The sequence below is a fragment of the Paralichthys olivaceus genome, chromosome 1, assembly GCF_024713975.1.
Source record: "Paralichthys olivaceus isolate ysfri-2021 chromosome 1, ASM2471397v2, whole genome shotgun sequence".
Lineage (NCBI taxonomy): Eukaryota > Metazoa > Chordata > Actinopteri > Pleuronectiformes > Paralichthyidae > Paralichthys > Paralichthys olivaceus.
In genome coordinates this window covers 12,786,635-12,806,861 of record NC_091093.1, presented here as the reverse complement: position 1 = coordinate 12,806,861, position 20,227 = coordinate 12,786,635, and the positions used below count along the sequence as shown (strand labels likewise).

Here is a 20,227-nt window from a genome sequence, read left to right as displayed (position 1 = left end):
CAGTACACTCACCACTCACAATGAGGCAGTTAGTTTGCATTTGTTTTGGCAGATTTGTACAGAATGTCACTTCCTTGTGCTGACCCATTTCTCCGTATTTGGTTATTGGCTGCCTCATAAATTTGATTTACAATTGTGTAAGTGTATTAAACTGCAGTGTTGCAAAGGTTCCCGACATTTTGAAAGTTCTGACCAATTAGCACTGATCTCAGCCAAATAAGATGTCGTCAACGGAAAGCAACATTCGAAACAAAAAAACTAAACATTCAGTGCATGCATGTTCAGCAATTCTTAGGTAGGGGAGCCAACATCTTTTGCTTTAATGTTGGCAATAATTTTGGAAAAGACATTAGCATTTTTTGGCAAACTCTTCATGAATTAAAAAAAAGAAATATACATTTGAGCATCCAGCAAAGTGAGCCACGTTTTCTTCCTTTTCTCTTTCTGTGCTGTGAGGTTGGTATTGGCCTCTAGGTGTTGGTGGACACACAAGATGTTCAAGTTGTCTGCATGTTATTATTTATGGATGTACTCCTCTAGCATGATGTAGTCTGTGTCTTCAGGGAAACAATATACATACAAATTTGGTCAAACAGGATTTTAATATTTTTATTGATAAACATCCCCACAGCAGAGAGGACCACACTCAGGCTTAAAATACATTACAGCGTCATATTTTATTCATCGGATAAGTTGTGTAGCAGTTGAGGATCTTTTGTCTGTGTCTGGTCTTTGTCTTTGGGAGAGCTGCCTGCGTCCCACATTTTGATGGGTCTATTTAAGTTCTGATTGGAAATGTTTTTGCCTTCATTTTCAGTCTCAATGCATTACTGGGAAATTCTTTCATACCTTGTGTTATTTTTCTTAGTGTATGGACCATTTTGCTTGAAAAACTCAAATCTGATATGATCTAGACTCTCTTCACTTTCACCCACTTTCTTCACCTCCCTCAGAAAAGTGAGGGATCCAATTCAGCCCTGTGAGGCCAGCCCAATAAACAGCTGCTTTACTGAGAATGAGTCTGATTGAGGATTTATCCAGTTCTTTATCAAGACTGATTGTTTACTTTGGCCTGAGTTAGATTGGATTGATGCATTGATCCTCGTCCTTACCCGTACAGAGGAGAGAAATCTACTAATTTCTCTGTCTTTCAATCTTTCTTTGCCTCCTTTGCTTTGTCTTTCTCTTCACACCATTCTTCTCTATACACCTCCTTCATCCTTGTCTGATTTCTCTTCATCTCCAAATGTAGATGCTCTGATACCATTTTCTCTTCCTGATACCAATACCTGGGCTCAGTGAATCAGCTGACTGATCAAATATCAGTGCGCAGTCATAGACTGTATATAAAAAGTGCGTAGTGCTCATAGTTGCATGACCTGGCTCAGGTTAAACCATTTAAAAAACAAATTCATACAGAGAATGAACGACATAGATTCATTATTAGTTTGACAGCCATATCTGAAAAATAACTGAAATACATATATGTAGGAATACACAGCAAATTAAAGTAATCTTATAGATGACATGTTTTGAAACTGAAGTTTCGCGTATGATACCGTTCACTCTTCTACTTGTGCGGCTGAAGGTGCAGCTGGGTTTAAAAAACGTCAGGGTATAAATTATAAGAACAAAACAGCTAGTTTCAACTCCTTCTCTTCACAAATACAACCATTTTAAGAAATGTTGAGGTTTTTCAAGTCAGACTTTCAAGGCTGCAGGCAACAGGGTAAGGAAATGATATGCAATGATTACTGTCCTCCTGCCAAATGCAAAGATTACACCTATTGAGAAACAATGAAGACGGAAAGAAAGAAAGAAAGGATAAAAAACCTGAGTGTTAGAGGTCACCTAGAAGGTGCTTGTAGCATCGTTCAAGTTAACTCCAGGGACAGCAGACCTTTTAGTTAACAAAGCACTGTAGTCTCGCTCACAAAGCTTTTCTTGTCAAACACACACACACACAGACACACACAGACACACACACACACACACACACACACACACAATCACATAGCTTCTTCAAGAACACAATAGGAGAGTAAATGGTTTTTCTGAAAGTGATTCCTACCTCCTTATTATTTATTCATGGGTCTGCTGGTCATTGCAACCTTGAGACCAACGTGCGTGTGTGTGTGTGATTCTATAAGCGACGTAAAGGTGGAGGGAGCCATAGCAGAGAAAAGTGGAGAGGCAGAAAGAAGTGGGGTGGGCTAGAGGGAGGGAGATGGGGGCTGTGGTTTGGAATGTGGGTTTGGATTTCTGTCCTTGAGGGGTGAGTGGAAGGCGATCGATAGTGAGGCTGAGAGCAAGGCTGATCAGGTGGCAGCGCGAGGCTGCCTAGGCACTCAGTAGGAACACAAGCTGGACACAAACAAGGTCACTGCACGACCCCTAACTGGATGGAGAGACAGAACAAGGGAGAAGAAAGAAGAAGATCAAGAAGTGAAGGAGGGAGGTCATGAGACAGGTGGGAATGTGAGGTTGAACTTGTTGACTGATGATTTCTTTGAACCAATCATTGGGTGGCACTATAAACTGTATATAAAGATGGATGACATGATGGCTCCCCAAAACAGAAGCCAGAGCATCTTGATCGCCATCTGGTGGCTGGCTGTAGTAGCCCAGACTCCTCCATGTTAGCAGCTGGGGCATGGAAATCTATGAGTGCACGCCTTTTCCCAAAGACAGTTTCTATAAATTCTGTTTGTTCGACTGTTTATTCTTTCAGTAACTTTGGATTATTTTGTTATTTGATGCTATACCATTGGAGTGAAAAAACATGATTGACAGCTGAGACTGACTCCCGATTGGTCGAGCGTGTGTATTTCGAGACAGCAGCATTCGTATGCTGGATATTTTGGCCTTATTTCTGGATAGTGGTAGAAAGTGGAGATGCGTTGTTCATCTTGACACAGTCTTTGGGTGGCACTAAGATGAAGATGCAGAGAATGGAACATGAACAAATGGACAATTACCTGTAAAGAAAACACAACAAAAATGCACTTTTCACTGTGGGATTGTTTGATTCAAATCATCATCACAGTTTGTCATCTTCAGCTTAAATGGGAGGAGAGGAGGATAAACTGGGCGCCAATAAGCAGCTTAATAGCCACATTGTGCATCTGGTGAGTCAGTCTAAAGTAGTTATGAAAAATTATAACATTTACAATAAGACAGATTTGAGAAAGAGAGAGCAGCACTGGTTATGGGGATGCAGCTTGTATTGAAATCTTGAGAAAATAAATGCATAGATGTGTTTCTAATAAAACCACAGCCACATATGTTAAATGTGTTTTTAGAGTATGAATGTAAATAGTTGTAGAGATGATAGAGTAAAATATACAGGGAGCCCAATGAAAACAGGTGATGAATACATCAGTGTGCAAACGACATGCTGACCCTTAATCCAACAAACAGGATCAAGATGTCACGATGAGCTGGTATATTGTGTTTATTATGTTTGTAGGTTAACCTATGTGTGCTACCCACTTACACTTGAAATGAAAAGGGAGCAACTGCATCTCCTACACATCTTGTTTATAGCAGAAAGAAAGCTGTTGCCATTTTCAATGTGGAATATTTGCAGTCCTCTGCCTCTGAGATGTGTTTGAAAAAATCCAGATATCTAATCAACCTAATCACTTTGACTTTAAAATTGTACTTTTTGTGTCACTGTCTGCATGTGACTTTACCTCACACTCTATTTCAAATGGAAACTTTGACACCAAACTACTTCAGATGTGTCTGGCAGAGTGTCCTTGACTACTTGAGACAGTGTGGGAACAAAGACAGAATCAAATTAGTTCTGGAAGCAAAAACAGGAACAGTTAATATTGCTGGTGATGAGTCTGGACACACAGTGTTGTACTAGACTCTTTTATACCTCGTCTATACATTTGAGTATCTCTGGAGTGTCTGCTGCCGTGGTAACGCTCTGCTCTTCGCAGGCAAGCTAAAAATAATAAAGGTCTATGTTTGTATGTCTGTTCATAAAGTCAACTGATATGTTTCGTAAAAGACGACTATATAGACATTATAGATAGATAGATGGTTTAACACCTTTCAAAGCAGTTGTTACAAACTGCTACACAAAGAGGACAGATAAAAACATGACAGATGAGAAGCACATTATTTAATTACAATGTCATTTACTGTACTGTAATATTGGTGCAAGCTCGCACAAGAATTCCCTTTAATTAATCAATTAAACTCTGATCTTATCCTCTCTTATTTTCTAAACTGGAAAACAGGTAGTGGGTTTCTCATTTAAGTCACTGTGCATGGGGGTGGCTTTCAAAATATCTGAAATGAAAAGCATCTTTACTTTATCTCAACATAGAAGTAAAAACACTGTTATTACCAGTTAAGCTTCACTAGATATTTGATATGTTCAGGGGATATATGTTTTTGACACTAATCAAAATCCTATTTTGAAAACTGGAAAACTAACTTGATGTGTTGCTAATTTGCACTAGTGTGCACCTCTAAACATATCTGAAATAAAACCTTGTTATTTTATTGTAACGTAAATTAGCTAAAAGCTCTGTCATTACAATTTTGGCAGTGTAAGATATTTGATTTTTTAAGTAGATATATATTTTCAGTTATCAGATGTGAATCAATCTTTACAACCTTAATAATGCTGCAGTGTAGATGTCTATCAGGCTTTTTTTCCTTCTCAGCAGCCATGCATCATCTTGCCACTCAGCGATGACATCATCCTCATCTCTGCGCACACACACACACACACACACACACACACACACACACACGCACACACAAAGAAAGAAAGATAGGAAGAGCTCAAATTTCTGCACCTAATGCTGTGCTTGTGCTAATGATCCATTGCTCATTACAACTAACAGATCCAACATGGACGGAGCGTGTAAGGTGGCTGCTGACATAGTGACTGACGACCATCGACATGTCTCTTTAGAGATAGCTGACTCTGTCTGCTGCTGTTTGATCCTCTCCTATTTAAGCCATGTGATGGTCAAAATAAACTCTTGAAGTATGTCCACAAAATTAAATTTGTATTATTATATTTTTGCAAGAAGGATAGAATGAATCTTATGATTTTAGCAATGTTAAAATTCCTGTAAATCCTGAAATTTCTTTTAAGAACAAGCCATAGAAACCATCGGTTGAGCTTTAGTGTATTATTAGTTATGTTACATGTTTACGAGCAAACTAAACTTATATCACCGTCATCTGCATCAGTGACTTAACAAACACATTAGATCAGGATATTATCGCACATGCATGATTCCTCTGCTTCCTGTAATTTCCCCACAGCCTGGGTATCATATTGCAGAGGCAGATCGAGGGATGAAGGCATTCATATCGTATGACAAGGTTAGAGAGGCCGATGGTGGATTCAATATCAATGAGTCAGTTTTATTGAACTTTCTGCTGTGTGATCTTTACACAGAGCTGTGGAAGGTGTTTCACACTGATATAAAAAAAGGCAGAGTGACGGCAGCCGCTGCTTATTATTCAGATACAAGCTGGTTAAGTGTCTCAGGTAAAAAAGAGTTTATTGATGTGAAATCAACCGTGTTCTTTTTGACAATAACCAAGTTCCATTTCATGCTTTAAGTAGTCCTGTCAATTACCTAGGCCATCGATTACACTTTTACACAGGCAGATGTTAATAAATGAAGATTGCAAAATGAAAACACCATTTAGCTGACATTATAAAGAAATATTCATCTTATATTTCCGCTCCATTTCAATTCTCGATCAGCTCTGTTAAACGTCTGCTCCACATTCCTCCGCATTGTTGTCCACCCTTTTCATGTCCATTATTCCTCCTCTCCTGTTCACCTTTTCATCCCTTTTTCTCAGCACTCTCAGCTCCTTCTTTCTTCCCCTCTTCTCACTGCCACTTTCCCTTTTACCAATTTTATTCTCCCACGTTTCTCCAGATTATAGAAATAAGAAAGAAAATTCAGTGCTCTTTCTTCCTTTCACCTGTTCCCACGCATACATCTCTTTCATTGCTCTCTTCTCCCTGAACTTCCACACACCTGATGCCATGAATCAGCATCGTAACATCCATTCAGGCAGCGATGCTTGAAATGATATTTATTGTTCACTCTAGTCTCTTACTCTTTTACCACCTCCTTTTTTTCCTTCTTCCCTCAGCTGCCTCATTATATCACCCCCCCTCATCTCTCCTTTCTTTGACAGATAATTAAAACAGATATTTCAATGGGCACGTTGGTTTTGTTTTATATTGTATGTCATCCACGCCTTGTCACTTCCAGTCTTTCAATGTATCCATAGTTTGCAAAGCAGAGAGGGGACAATTTCTTCTGTGTCTCTTCATCTGTTTAAACTATTATAAACCTGCGCTACTCCTTTTTGTTTATTACTGTCATTTCTGCCTTTTTCTTTTCCTCCTCTCCCACACTGCTCGCTCAGATGTTGCATCCTCTCTCCATGTTTGTCTTCGTGCCTGTGTGTGTGTTTGGGTTTGCATCCGTGCCAAGTAGTATTCCCCGATAACAGGATTACTATCTTAAGCCTATTCGTGGTAAGTGAGCCAGTTGGATGGATAAAGCACTGTATCGTCAACTCTGCTGGAGTTATATCAAGAAAGGAGTTAGAGAAATTGTAGAAAGCCTGGCAAGCGCTCGGTGACTGAAAGGGAATATAAAGGATTCAAACTCTGTAACACCCCAGGAAGCAGCCACGGCACAGAGAGGGGGCAACCTTGTGAGTTAAACACTGCTTAAAGTGATGTTTGAAAAAAAAATAATTTTTGAACTTTTCATGGCAGCATTTCACTATATGGTTGGAATTTGTGTTTGTGGTAATTTCAATTATATGTGAAGAGAAGGAGTTGAAACTAGCTGTTTTGTTTTTATAATTTAAGTTTTTATTTATTATAACTGTGCTGAATATTGTTAGCATGTCAACATAGAGACAAAGATGTGAATGGTATTTCAGAATTAAGTTTTCTCCCTGTATTGTTGTGCAACATTGGCCGTTTCCTCTTTCGACAGAAGGGCAAAAGGGTCCGACAGCCATTGGAGCGTATCTGCTGCGTCCTGTTGTGATGTGTCACTCTGAGAGACAGATCAGGAGAGGGAGGGAAGCTGTGTGTGTGCTTGCATGTGGTGTGTGAAGGGGTAGAAGAGGGATGTTAGAAACAGCTTAAAGCTTAGAGACAGGAGGAGCAGAGGGAAATAGAGATGAGAAGAAGTGAGACACACAAACATACAAAAGTTTGGTGAGAGGGGGGAGACAGAGGTTTAGACAGACAGCTGCAGGCCACTGACCCGTCAGTGTAGTTGCCACACATTAGCTGTCTCCCTCATGACCTGAAGCAGCACACACCCTTCTCTCCTTATCTCCCTCTTTCCTTACAAGCCTTCACAGCTTTGAAGCTGAAATCTGTTGCCAGTTTATTCTTTACATTCAGCGACTGGCAAACAGCTACAGGAGTTGTGTGATAAATCCTACCTTTATAAAGCTCATAATGTTCACTCTCTGTTGACAGCGTGTCAGGCCGGTGTTGATTCAACTCCACTGCCATTTTGGAGGTTGAACTTTGAAAGATGTATGTAATATTTTGTCCAGTAAACATCATAAGCTCCGTTGAGTTAGGCTTTATTGCAGGGCCTCTGTATTGGATTGCAGTGGATTTTGCAAGGTGTACATACCTAATAAACTGACACCTCAGTGTATTGTTAATATCCATCTGTATTATGGAGCACAGGCCATTTACTGTGGCTGGAGATGCTGTGAGCTCCCGTTATTAAAATGCTGACTTGCCTGTCAGGCTGTTGCATGGTTGACAATTCCAATCAAGTTTATTCATGTAATTCATATAAACAGCTGGAATCCATAATTCATTGCACATCACCTCAATAACAACATGTCTTTGCTGCAGTGAGAATACTGGTGCTGCTGAATGTCCCAAAACTATCTGGTTTCAGCTCGAAGCCTCAAATGGAGAGAGTCAGTGTTTCATCAAACAATACTGACTTCACTGTCTGGGTTTAGACTTCAAAGACATAGCAACTGAATAACACCTGGTGAAATATTAAAATGTTTTCCAAACTGAGGGCAGCACCAGAAAATCGGAGTATAGCCATAGACTGTATAAAAATGGACGTTGACTATGGGTTCAGGAAGTCTTGCCAAGGTGGAACCACACAAAATTTGTATTATCCCCACGATTGACAAAGGTCAACTCCACTGATTGCAAAATAATGTCAGTTTCTATAGAAGTCAACATAACATGAGCCTTTTTCTCACTCGATGCCAGTAAACATTTCCCCAAAAGAAGTTATTCTCTCACTTGCTAGTCTGAAGTCTTCTTCATTAGCGTCCAACCCTGTTTCTTTCTATGGTAATTCTGCCCAACAAGGTGCATTAGAGGTCGACACCAATAAAAGAGGCTAAAACCCTTTTGATTCATGTAGTGACCAACCCTTTCTTTACCCGCCAAACTACCAAAAGTGGATGGACACACCCTATAGGCACTTAGACCATTAGCTTAGATCATTAAACCAGAACCCTATTGGTTTTAACCCAATATCTTTTTATATTGATTTAAAAAAAACATTGTGATTCCACAAAGGTTTTAACTTCGTAAAGTGCTATGCACTGGTTAGGGGCAAATGTTGTGCAAAAGGGAATTATTGCAAATGACGGTAACATAACATGTTACCACTAATGGAACATTTACTGCCCCACTTGGCTCTGGTCAGTGTTTTAGTACAATCTTCAATAACCAACTTGAATATGAGCTAATGGCACCATCCGCCCACCCTCTCAAAAAAACACAACCTTCTTAACTCCCCCCTCGCAATGCTCGACCAGGCTGCGCTCTTCTCTGCACTGCTTCTGTTCTACTGTGGAAACATCTGTGTCCTAGACAGCATACAGCTCTCCAGCTGAATACAAAAACAGCAAACAAAACCTGCTGCATTTCATGTCGAGCTGAATCCCAGGGGGATCCCGACTCTTCTCTTCGCATTACGTTTCTAAGTAAATGCAAGAGCTGTTATTACAAAAGGCTCTGACTCAACAAATGCATCTGTGTGGCTGTGAAAATGTGGGGAAATATGTGCATATTTTAAAGGGTGTAAACGGATGTGAATTTTGACACAAGATGTGGTGACAAGTGAGTGTTTGGCTTTCACCGTACTTTGTACAGAAATAAAGGAAGGAGAAGAGAAACGCGATAAGATGAGGGAAAAGAAAAAGGACTAGAGACAGATATCCAGACCTATCCGTTGGGACCTGAAGGGGAAAAAAAGAAAGAGCAGAATCACAGGCCTGTTGAAGGAAGAGAAAAGAAAGAGGTGTGGAAGGAGAGGTCAGTGAAAGAGAACACTGTTGATGGTTTTAAGCTGCTGGTGTCACAGGCAGATAAAGGCTCCTGTGCCTCCTGGCTGTCATCTGCATTGCACACAATATCCCCTTTATTTGCAATATCACCTCTCTCTATTTTGCTTCATCTGCCTCCCTGGTGGAGCAACTCCCAGTGTGAAGCACTTTTTTCTCTTGCCATCACACCGCTGCCAGCAATACTTTATATATCATTCTCTATCATTCTCTTTTTTTTTCTCCCTTTCACTCGCTGAAAAAAATAACCGTATCTCACTTACACATGCAGTCTTTCTTTCACACACATGCCTACTGTATTTCTCACCAACTCATGCAGTTTTTTTTCTTTCCCTCACACACTTTGTCTCTTGTTACCTTTCCTGCATTTTACCCCCCGGTTGTCCTTATCTAACAATACTCTTTGCAGTATTATTCTAAGCTCAAGTGCTTCTTCCATATACCCGTTGAGTGTAATCCTTTGAGTGCAATACATCATCCTGATTTCATGCTCAACCTCCTTTTCATAGAATTTCATCATATACAAACGACAAAGCGACACGTCAATAATCATACATGCTTTTTTAATATTTTTTAATATAAACTGTAATATATTGTTATTTTATTTGCCTCGTTCCAAAGCCTCCTATCACTTAATCTTGCGATTAATATTCTTCCTGACTTGAACCCTAATCTTGTGTTCCTGAACTCTAATCCTATGAATAACTCTTAAAATGTTCCCTGTCCAAAGCAGGAGCAGACAAAATGCCTGTAATTTGTAAGATTTCCACTCATCTTTTAATCCTTGAATAGAAAGGATAAAAGCCAAATAACACAGATGCACACTTCATGCTCACTTTCACCCTCTCTTCCCCTTTTTTATCTCTCACAAACGTCCGTACCCCCTTGTGCACAAACACACACACGCAAACTGGAGTCAGTAAACCATGGAGAGACAGGGTTCGGTTCATTGCTCACCTTGGCTGGTTTGATCAATGGCAGTGCGCCTTCTCAAATCCCTCCCACAAACAGAGCTGAATAAACAGACACTGAGCGTTTACACAGGCTTTGATAATCCACTAATCCATACAACCTGCTTTCTAACCAGCGCACACACACACACACACACACACTCATATGCACGCAAGAGTGTATATGGAAACTGATACTGTGTACATATCCAGGGACACAGAGAGGCAAGTGTGCACGAAAGCAAGAAACACACATTTACATGCACAAATACACACTGTGACTTTTGCCCATTATCCTCTCTGACCTCCTCAAGAGGACATGGTTGATAGTCTTGTCAGGGTTCGTAACAGACAGAGGGGTTAATAGGGATTAATGGACTGCACACACACACACACAAACACACATATACATCCAAAAGCGAGAACAACATTGCAGCCCCAATGAGTTTACAGGCTTTGATGCATCTTTGAAGTGTGTGTGTGTGTTAGTGGATTTGATGAATTGAGTGTACTTATCATGTAGCTGTCTACCGCACAGTGTTGGCACAGCTAGATGGGATAATTGAAGCATGAAAAAGCCAAACAGAGTTTGTCAAAACTCTTAATGGTCTGAGTTTAGCATCATGGACATCACACTTGGTGTCATTAGTTCCTATTCTGTGGAGCAGACAGAGATTTTATCACCAGGATAAAAAAGATAAGCACATTTATAATTTGTGTTCAGTTATTCAGACAATTTAATGAGCTGCCCAGTGACAATAAGATGCTATCTGTCTTAGCCATGCTTTTTTGTCACTTAATTTGTTTTATATAGACATGCATTACAGCAACTCACAGCATCTTTAAGGAAGCTCATATATTCATCAGTATTTTTATACAGGTTGTATATGAATTATTTATTGGGCATGTACGAGCTTCAGTCTGTGACTCCCTTTTTTGTTTGTTTTCTGTGGGCTTCTATCGACTTGTTTCTTATTCATACTTACAATTTGCACATAAAATCCTGAAAATGACCTGAAATATAAATTATGACACAAACAAACAAAAAAATAGATACAGGAATGTTTTTATGGTTGGCTGAGGTTGAAATGTTGGTGCCTCATGTAAATCAAAAATATTGATTTACAGGAGGCATGCGATGTAGGCGTCCACTGAAAGACTGAAAATAGAGGAGAGCATCATGTCTGTGTGGGGACTAGACCTTTCCTAAAATTAATACATTACACAAATGAAATGTAGTTAGTTTGATGTTTGACTGCCGTTCTTTTTATTACATAATCTCAAATATGTTCATCTGCATAGCTAAATGGCATTTTACTGTAGAATTAGCACAACCAGCTGCTTATCTTGATGAACTGGTCTCTAAGATTAACATAATCATTTTCATTTTTTGACAACTTTAGAAAACTCATATTTTCACAAAAAACATCTGATTATTAACAAACTGACGCAGGTACACAGAGTCCTTGTTTTTATTTTTTGACAATCAAAATGAAAGAACTGGTTTAAATGTCCTTGAAATTTTTCTCCGAGTTAACATTCCTATCAGTAAATCCAGTCATCAGTCCGTACCTTTCAGAACTCTGAAAAAAATCATCAAAACAAAAGCAGAACAGTTTGGTTAGGTTTAGAAAGAAAAGTGATGTCGGGGTTTGGGAAAGTCATGGTAAAATTACAATATATGGAGGCGTCATCGTCATGGTCACAGTATTAATAATTATGACACTTATTAATCAAGTCATGATTTCTATGGCCACTAGAGGGGTTTGTCTCATGAATATAAATTTAGTTAATTATTTAGGCTTTGGTTAAAACAACAGATCCTATCTCTTCACTTGGGGGAGCAATTTTAGTTTAAAGTCTGAATCACTGTATTGTTGTACCAGTTCACCCCAGGATGTGTCAGAACACTGTGTAACTATCTGTTACTAGAACCAACATCACTGTTGGTTCTAGTTACAGATGCAAAAGTAGCAAATAACAGGTGAATAGGTTGTGACAAGAGAGGGCAGCACTGATTAATCAAGGTTACAAATGTTCTATTGAAGCACTTTCTGTAACTCAATATGAATTGTTGTGTTATATGGAAAGAAAATGTCACTATTATTTTTTCTTTATTATTATTATGACAAATGTGTACGAACTTGAATATTGGTTTGAGCAGTGGAAGTTTTTCTTTTTTTACTACTCATAAGACATTTTGTAGAAATCTGTTGTCGAAGTGCCTTTTTTAACCATTCGCTCAGTCGCCATCTCAATTTTCTTCCATTACACCTCGACTGATTCTGTCCTTCAGTACAACTCTCTTTAAGCAACAGTGTCTATGTCAATTAAACCTCTCTCTCCTTCTCCCCCACTCTCCTTAGGTACGGTGGACAAAGACGGCGGGCAGTGCGTCAGAAAAATTCCAAGAAAAACCCATCTACAATGAGACGCTACGCATCAATGTCATCAAAAGGATACATGGGGGCCGCTACTACTGCAAGGCCGACAACGGGGTGGGGGTGGCTGCCATCAAGTCCATCCGTGTAGATGTGCAATGTAAGTGGGCAGGAAGAAAGCGGATAAAAAAATAAATAAAAAAAACTCCTTCCACTTCTCAACCACATCTGACTTTCTCTACGGCCATTCCCACTTTAGAGAAGACCAAGATAGGGAGAAATGGAAAGATTGGAGGAGGAAAGATGAAAGACAGATTGGATGGATGATGAGATTTCAGGTGGGAATGGCTTCCAGGAGTATCTGATGACTTACGGTGGAGATGATGAAAAGCATAGTTGGAGGGATTAGGGGGGAAGAAGATAGATCAAATAGAATTGCTGTATTAGGGAAGGGTATAGATAAGAGGGTGCAACACGCTAAAAACTAACATGTCAATTCCAACTTTATGCTGATAGAAGGCCATCAGTTCATAGTATGAATAATGCAGGTGTGTGAGTTCCACCAATGAGGGCAATTAGAGAAAAACAACCTGTTTTATCAGATACTCCTGGAGAGAAGTGAAGTCTGTGGGGTATATCCAGAGTTTTGTAACAGTTAGTCCAGGCAGTACGGGCTCCCTAACCCACTGTTTCTCAACTGACCCATGTCCACTCGACTCCAAAAAAAATCTAACAACTAAATCAGGCTTTTAAGATTTAGACATTGTTTATTATTGTCCTGTCCTCTGATTCAACACCATTAGTATGTAAATAACCAATTGACTGATCATGAAGAAATTACATCTCCCTGTCAGACTTTGTTACAGGTCATTTTAAATGTCCCTGTAGTCAAGGGCTCTGCGTGGCGCCTTTGTTATTGTTTCTGACACAAAAAATGTACTAAATCTTATTACGAGACCTGTTTATCTTGGACACAAGTAATTATCAGGCACCAGTAATTTTCCAGAGTGTCACTCCACACTGAAGAGTTTTAACCTGCAACAGTGTCACACTCTGGTGCTGTGCAGAGACACACAACGTTTACACAATCTGTAGCAATCAAATTAAAAGCAGTCTAGTGACATTGGAGGAGGATTAACAAGACAAAAAGTGAAGTGCAAGGATGTTACGCTCTGTTATGCCAGAACTGCTTCATCACTGTTATTTGTGCAGCCACAGTAATTGATTAAACAGCCTGAATATCTTGGGAGAAGATAGTTTGGTGTCCTTGGTCCCTTTTCTATCACCAACATTAAAATTGCTTTGAAAATTTAATGGTTAAGCGAGTTTCTGAAGTTGCTGCACATGTTCAGGTTAACAGCATTATCAGATTAAGTTCCAAAATTAGATGTTGTTCCAACTGACATCATGGTTATTTCATTCATTTTATTCTGTAGCCCCATCTCTGTTAGAGTCAGGACAACGTGTTCAGGTTGGATCCTTTATCGTGCAACATATGACGGTTGAGAAGCAGTGTTGTGTTGTAGGGGCCCCGTGCTGCTGCTTGTTTCACTGCCCCACTGTCCCTGTGAGTCAGGGGCCAGGTCATTGCGACAGGTAGATTCACGTGCAACCATTTCCCCCAACACGTCAATACCACTGTACACTTTTATTTTATTCCCAGCACCCTAAAATCCTTGTCCCTTCCTGACATCCATTTATAGCGTTGATAGTTCTTCCCTTCATTGATTCAATCATTTTAATGGTCAGTTTATAGACTAATAGAAAAAAGGCAGATTTTTCAAGGGCCCTATAACATGAAACATCCATTACTTCTCTTGCATTTGCCAAATTCATCTCTTCTACCTTTGCTTTGTGTACAATACAACACGACAGCCTACATCAAATCTCTTACACCAACACACACACACACAGTCTAATATATTCAGTTGGCTTTTCATAAGAAAAATATTTAAATCAATAGGTAACCTTGAGTTGGTGAGTTCAGATAACGTAGTGTTAGTGTTTTTTTAATATATTAAATTCATTTATAAAGCACTTCTCAAAATACAGTTCCAACATTCTTCACAATAAGCAATCCAACAAATTAAATAGAAGGACATACAAATAATGAACTGTCCAGATCAAATAAAAAAGGCTTTTTGTTGAAGGTATGTTTTGAGGAAGCTCTATCGTTCTATCAGACATAAATTTGAATGTCGTATCATTGCGTAGTGAAGTTAAATATATTTAACAGAACTCAACAAGCATAAGTTGCACAAACCTGAGGAATGGTATTAACCACGCACAGAGACTTTGTACAAATATATTATTTCGTTCCAACAACTTAAACCTAGGAACATTTTAGAAGCAAGAAGGGAGCTCAGATAGCTCATACCTCTGGCAAGACTAATGCTCGTCATGCTGAAGAAAGTGGTAAATAATCCTGAATCTGTCTATTTTTCTAGACATCTCAATAATTTAATGAGTTCTTCCCTGGGTCATCATGTTCCACCCCTTCACAACATTCCGTGGAAATTGGCTCAGTAGTTTTTGAGCAATCCTGTGGAGAGACAGACAGACAAATGAAAACATAACCTCCTTGTGGAGGCAACAATGTGAGGAACAGTAACACTAATGAGAATGTACCAAGTGACATCTGTGTTGATTCAGAACACAATTTTAACTAAATACATTTCCCCAGAGCATGCTGAGAAAAATCACATTCCTATTATTAAACGAACATGTATGCAGGCACAAAGTAAAAAAAAAAAAATATAAGCAGGAGAAATAAAACTAGAGTTTTGGTTTAAAAGTACAAATTTAATTAAATGTCCTTAGTTTAATAAGGGCATCGTTTTACCTTTACATTTCATACACACACACACACACACACACACATATGCTCGCCCCATGCTTGTCCCTTTAGGATCCGTCACCTACCCACCACCCTGCCTCAGCCTCTTAATGGGGCTCACCCCGCCTCCCTTCTCCTTCCTCCCCTCTCTCTCCTGATAGTGTTAGTTCTCCCCAGGCGCCAGCTCGGCCCCTGCTGAGGAGCTGGTAATTGCGGGGGTCCTGGGTAGTAAACAGGTTGTATTGTGAGTGCAGTTGTGACAGGGGCTTTGTGAAGCTAACCAGCTCTGATGGCCAATGCTTGTTCAATTCTCCATCCCCCCATGCTGCGTTAGACCCAGCAGCATTCAGCCACGCTTCCCACACAGGGCGACTTTAGTGCTAGAACGATGTAACAATTAGCCTGGGCTACCTGGGAAGACAGAGAAAGAAAGAGGTGGAGATGAAAGAAGGATGAGAGAGTGAGGAAAGAGGGGTGGTCAGGAGGGAGGGAAGACAGAGGGAAAAGGAGGCAGAGAGCCAGCAGCAACCACCAGGGCTCATTGCGTTGTGATAGTAAAAGTCAATACAGATGAGCCATAAACAATGAGGTAAACTGGAAAAACTCCACAATCCTCGTTCTTTAATTACAAAAACAAAGCCAATGACTATTATGTATATTAATTTACAGATGGGACAGAAAAATCAATGTTTGTAACGTGCAAAGCCATCAGCCACCAGCACACCATATGTTGATTTTGGTTGAGATCTATTGTTACTGTAGTTATAGCATAGGAGTCCTTTTGTTATTATACTTACCAAACCATTCAGTGCCCTCTCATGCACTATATATGGAAGCTAAAGAAAGAAAGGCTAACATGTCAGCCACACACATTTTCAATAAATATTATAAATCAAATAGCCCTCGTGGATATGTTAAAAAATAATTTTAGATTATTATCACAAATCTTTGTGTATGTTAATGATAACATATAATAGTAATATGCATTTGTCAGTGCATCTTTTTGTAATTAATACAATTCGTCCATTTTGGAATTGGCCTAAGAACATGATTGGACTATGATGGGCAAACAACAAGCATTGTTCTTTCAAATGTAGAGTTAGAGCGCTTGATTGAATGTAACTCAGCCTCAAATATTAGCAATGCTTGCTTGAACAGAAAGGTGATCGTTTGCAGCTTTTACAATTGACATTGTTGTAAAGTCCACTAAAAAAAAATAAAAAAACGAGGGAAGACGAATGAGACAGACAGAGGGAGAGGCAGGAAGAAAAAACATGAGATGGAGAAATGGGACATAGGGAGGAGAAAGATAGCGGGAGAGGGAGAGATAATAAGGGAGAAGTGCTCATATGGTTTTCAATTTGAATGCATCCAACGGAGCAGTTATTAGACTAGAGGGCAGAACATGCTGTTACCTGCACTGGGTTTTAGATCTCCCTTTTCGTTTCTCTCAATCAAACATTTTCTGTTTTCTTCCACATCTCACCACAGCTACACTTTCTATTCCTTCTTCACCTCTTTATATTCACCTCCTTCCCTCATGTTTCCTTTTTTCATGTTGTCCTCTTATCCTTCATGTTTTCCTTTGTTCTGTCTCACCTCCCTTCCTGCCTTGCTCTCCACCAACCACACAGCACTGCTACTGTGTGTGTGTGTGTGTGTATGTGTGTATGCACTGAGTCAGCTGGCATCTTTCTCCTCTCAGCTGTGAGGCTCAACCATACACAGTAGTGTCTGGCTTTAGGTCATCTGGCAAGCTTTAACTTTCACACATCTGCAGTCACATGAAGCAGGCATGCAAGCCAACACAAATGTCTCCTCTTCACTCATTCACAGGTAGCACAGACATACACACACACACACACACAAGCAGCGTTTGCAAAACGTGAAAGCATACTGATGCATACAGTAATATGGATACACTTTCAACCATGCACTTATACTCAGATATGACCAAAAGCACAAATACTGACATTTCAAAGGATTTGTCTGTGTGTGTGTGTGTGTGTGTGTGTGTGTGTGTGTGTGTGTGTGTGTGTGCTAGAGAAACAGTAGAATAGAATGAGGTTGAGAGAGAGTGAATGACAGATGGAAAGTGAAGACATGAGAGAAAATGAGTGGAGAGTTTCAGGATCGGAGCAAAGACACATTAAATATTCTGCTTTGAATAGCAGGCACATATACAGCAAGTCACCCATTTGTTTCTAGCCGACACCCTGTCTCTTCCTCAGTCACTCATTCTTCTCTCTTTTATTCATTTTGCTCCTTTTACCTGCATCCTAATATTTCTTCCATTTGTTTTTTCCCCCACACAAATACAAACATATGGGCTTTTTCTCTCTCTCTTTCTTATTTACTGTCTCCTGTTTTAATTTTTTAAGCTCCGAATCTAGCCTGTGAATCAGTTATTAATTCAGCATGTATTTACTTATTAACCTCAGAAAATACATTTGCATATTGCAGAATGATTGGTGCTTGCAGGCTTGTTTTCTGTACGTATACTTCCAGGACCTTCAGTTGACTAATTACAGAAATCATGAACACAGGTGAAGGTCTTCTCACTGTGAATCTTCCCTTTCCCAGTTACACTGAAAAACACATACATCACACCCCCCATTAACCCACAGTCATAGTCGGCATGCACACTTGCAACTCTCCAACACCTCATGCATCCATTAGATGAAACAACTGTCTCTTTCTGTTATATCCCCCAATCACGAGTATCGACCAGTTGACCAATGACCTGGCAGTCTAACCGCTGAGGCAGTGGGACAGTGAGCAGGCGGGGTTTAACTTTAGTAACTTCTACTGATGGGATGGACTTGGTTCAGAGACCCAACCAATGATTCTTAATCAAAGATCAGGAAAAATAATTTGTTCTTGAAAAAGAAAAGTTAAATCAGATCAAGTTAGAAAAAATTCTCTCTGGATTCATTTCTGTCGTCAGGACACCACAAGGTAAGTGGAAAAGTGTTGGTTCTAATGAAGTTGGTAATATTCATACTGATTATATTCATGTGGGTTGCATTGTTGTGTCTAAAGAAACACTTAGAAATACCCGGACCATGTGAATGTCTAGAGATTAACATCTCGAGGAATCCTGCTGCATGCAGTTCAGGAGAAACTTCTTCTGTGCTCCTCTGAGATGACTGTGCTTGTCCAGTTTTCTTTGGTTTTAAGTAGTTGCAATGGAATTTGAGTTAGATAGTTTTCCGATGTGGCCACTAAGAATCCTACCAACTATTATGATTTTAACATGCACTGAAGTTGGAACATTTTCCAACATTTTTCCAGAGGAGCGGTATATGTGAGAAGGCAGATGTCCAAGTCAGTCACACCAAGGGAGTCGATGTGTTGATGTTACTAACGTGACAAACACAAACTGGATTTGAGTGCTTTGGCTATAAGGGCTAAAGCTGGTGTCAATGTGCTGTGTACAAGAACATTGTGATTTCAGCAGTGGAATTATTCCATTATATCCTGCCTCCTGCATGTTCCACCCAGGCACTGTTGCTGTGAACACGTCGGACATTCTCCTGCTGCGTCCTTCATAAATCAAAGACAAATTGACCACACCCAATTTTCTAGACATTATCCAGACTTCATGTCTGAAAGCAGCTTTAGTGTTACAGTCAGTCAAACTTTAAGTCATGTCAATGGATATGAATGAATATTAGTCACACTGACTGTTTATACGTACATATAATGTATGAAACTTTATTTTACCTTTCAAAGCAAATCAAATAAAAAGTAACTGTGGAGTTACACTTCAGTCGCACAGAGTTTTCAGCCACACAGAGTTGTTCAAAGGAACTGTCTCGAATCTGCTGTACAATCGTCAGTAATGACAGTATAAGTCAATGGAGTATAAGACCATGAATCTCCAAATGTACACAAGCCCTTTCACAGCCTTGGCAGTTATCACCCTAACTGCCACTGGCTATGGGAGCCAACAGAGGAATGTGTAATCTATTATTCCAGCAGTGGGGTTTTAGAAATGGTCCCAGTGCAGTCATACAAGTGCTCTAGAGCAGTTGTTTTTGTCATACACATACATGCATGCAAACAAACACACACACACACACTCATTTTCACACCCGTAAACAGCCAGCTAGGTGGCATTTAGTACGTCCCTGTTGGCCAGAATGTTCTGTCACAACATGGACTCTGTGCTTCAGGGTGACACCAATTCTGGCTGGAGCTGGAGGAACGGGCAGTGGCACTACAATGGAAAGAAAACATACACACACTGTGCACACAACATATTCAGTAGAGGCGGCACACACACTTTGGCACAGAGGCAATTAACTGTGGTTTAGACAGGGCAGAGAAAGGGAGACGTGGCTACAGGTACTTTGAAGAAAGCTCTGACCTTTCAGTGGGATCCAGGCTGAAGCCACAGGGTGAATCATTGGACCACCACTCAACACTCTGAGTCACCAAAACTCACAGAAACTTTCTTTCCTTTTTTCGTCATCTCTTTCATATCTCCCATCATACATTTCTCCCATCCTAAATTCCTCTGTTTATCATTCTCAATGCTCCCTTCTCTGTGTGTTACTTCTTATTACTCCTGGTTGCTCCTTCAATTTTTATTTCTGTTTGTGCTCGCTTCTTCATGATTTTCTTTGCCTCTTTGTGTTTTCTCCATTGCTCTGTAGGATTTGTTTCTTATACATTCTTTTGTTTATTTC

At 39.8% G+C, this 20,227-nt stretch overlaps 1 protein-coding gene across 2 annotated transcripts in view; it reads left to right on the top strand.

Annotated features, from left to right (window-relative positions):
- The window catches only part of LOC109624889 (MAM domain-containing glycosylphosphatidylinositol anchor protein 1), a 172,644-nt gene that overhangs the window by 52,370 nt on the left and 100,047 nt on the right, over positions 1-20,227 (top strand). For both annotated transcript variants that reach the window (XM_069521827.1, XM_020079810.2), the window contains exon 4: positions 12,683-12,857. In XM_069521827.1, the coding sequence (XP_069377928.1) occupies positions 12,683-12,857 (175 nt within the window). The remainder of the gene's footprint in view (positions 1-12,682; positions 12,858-20,227) is intronic.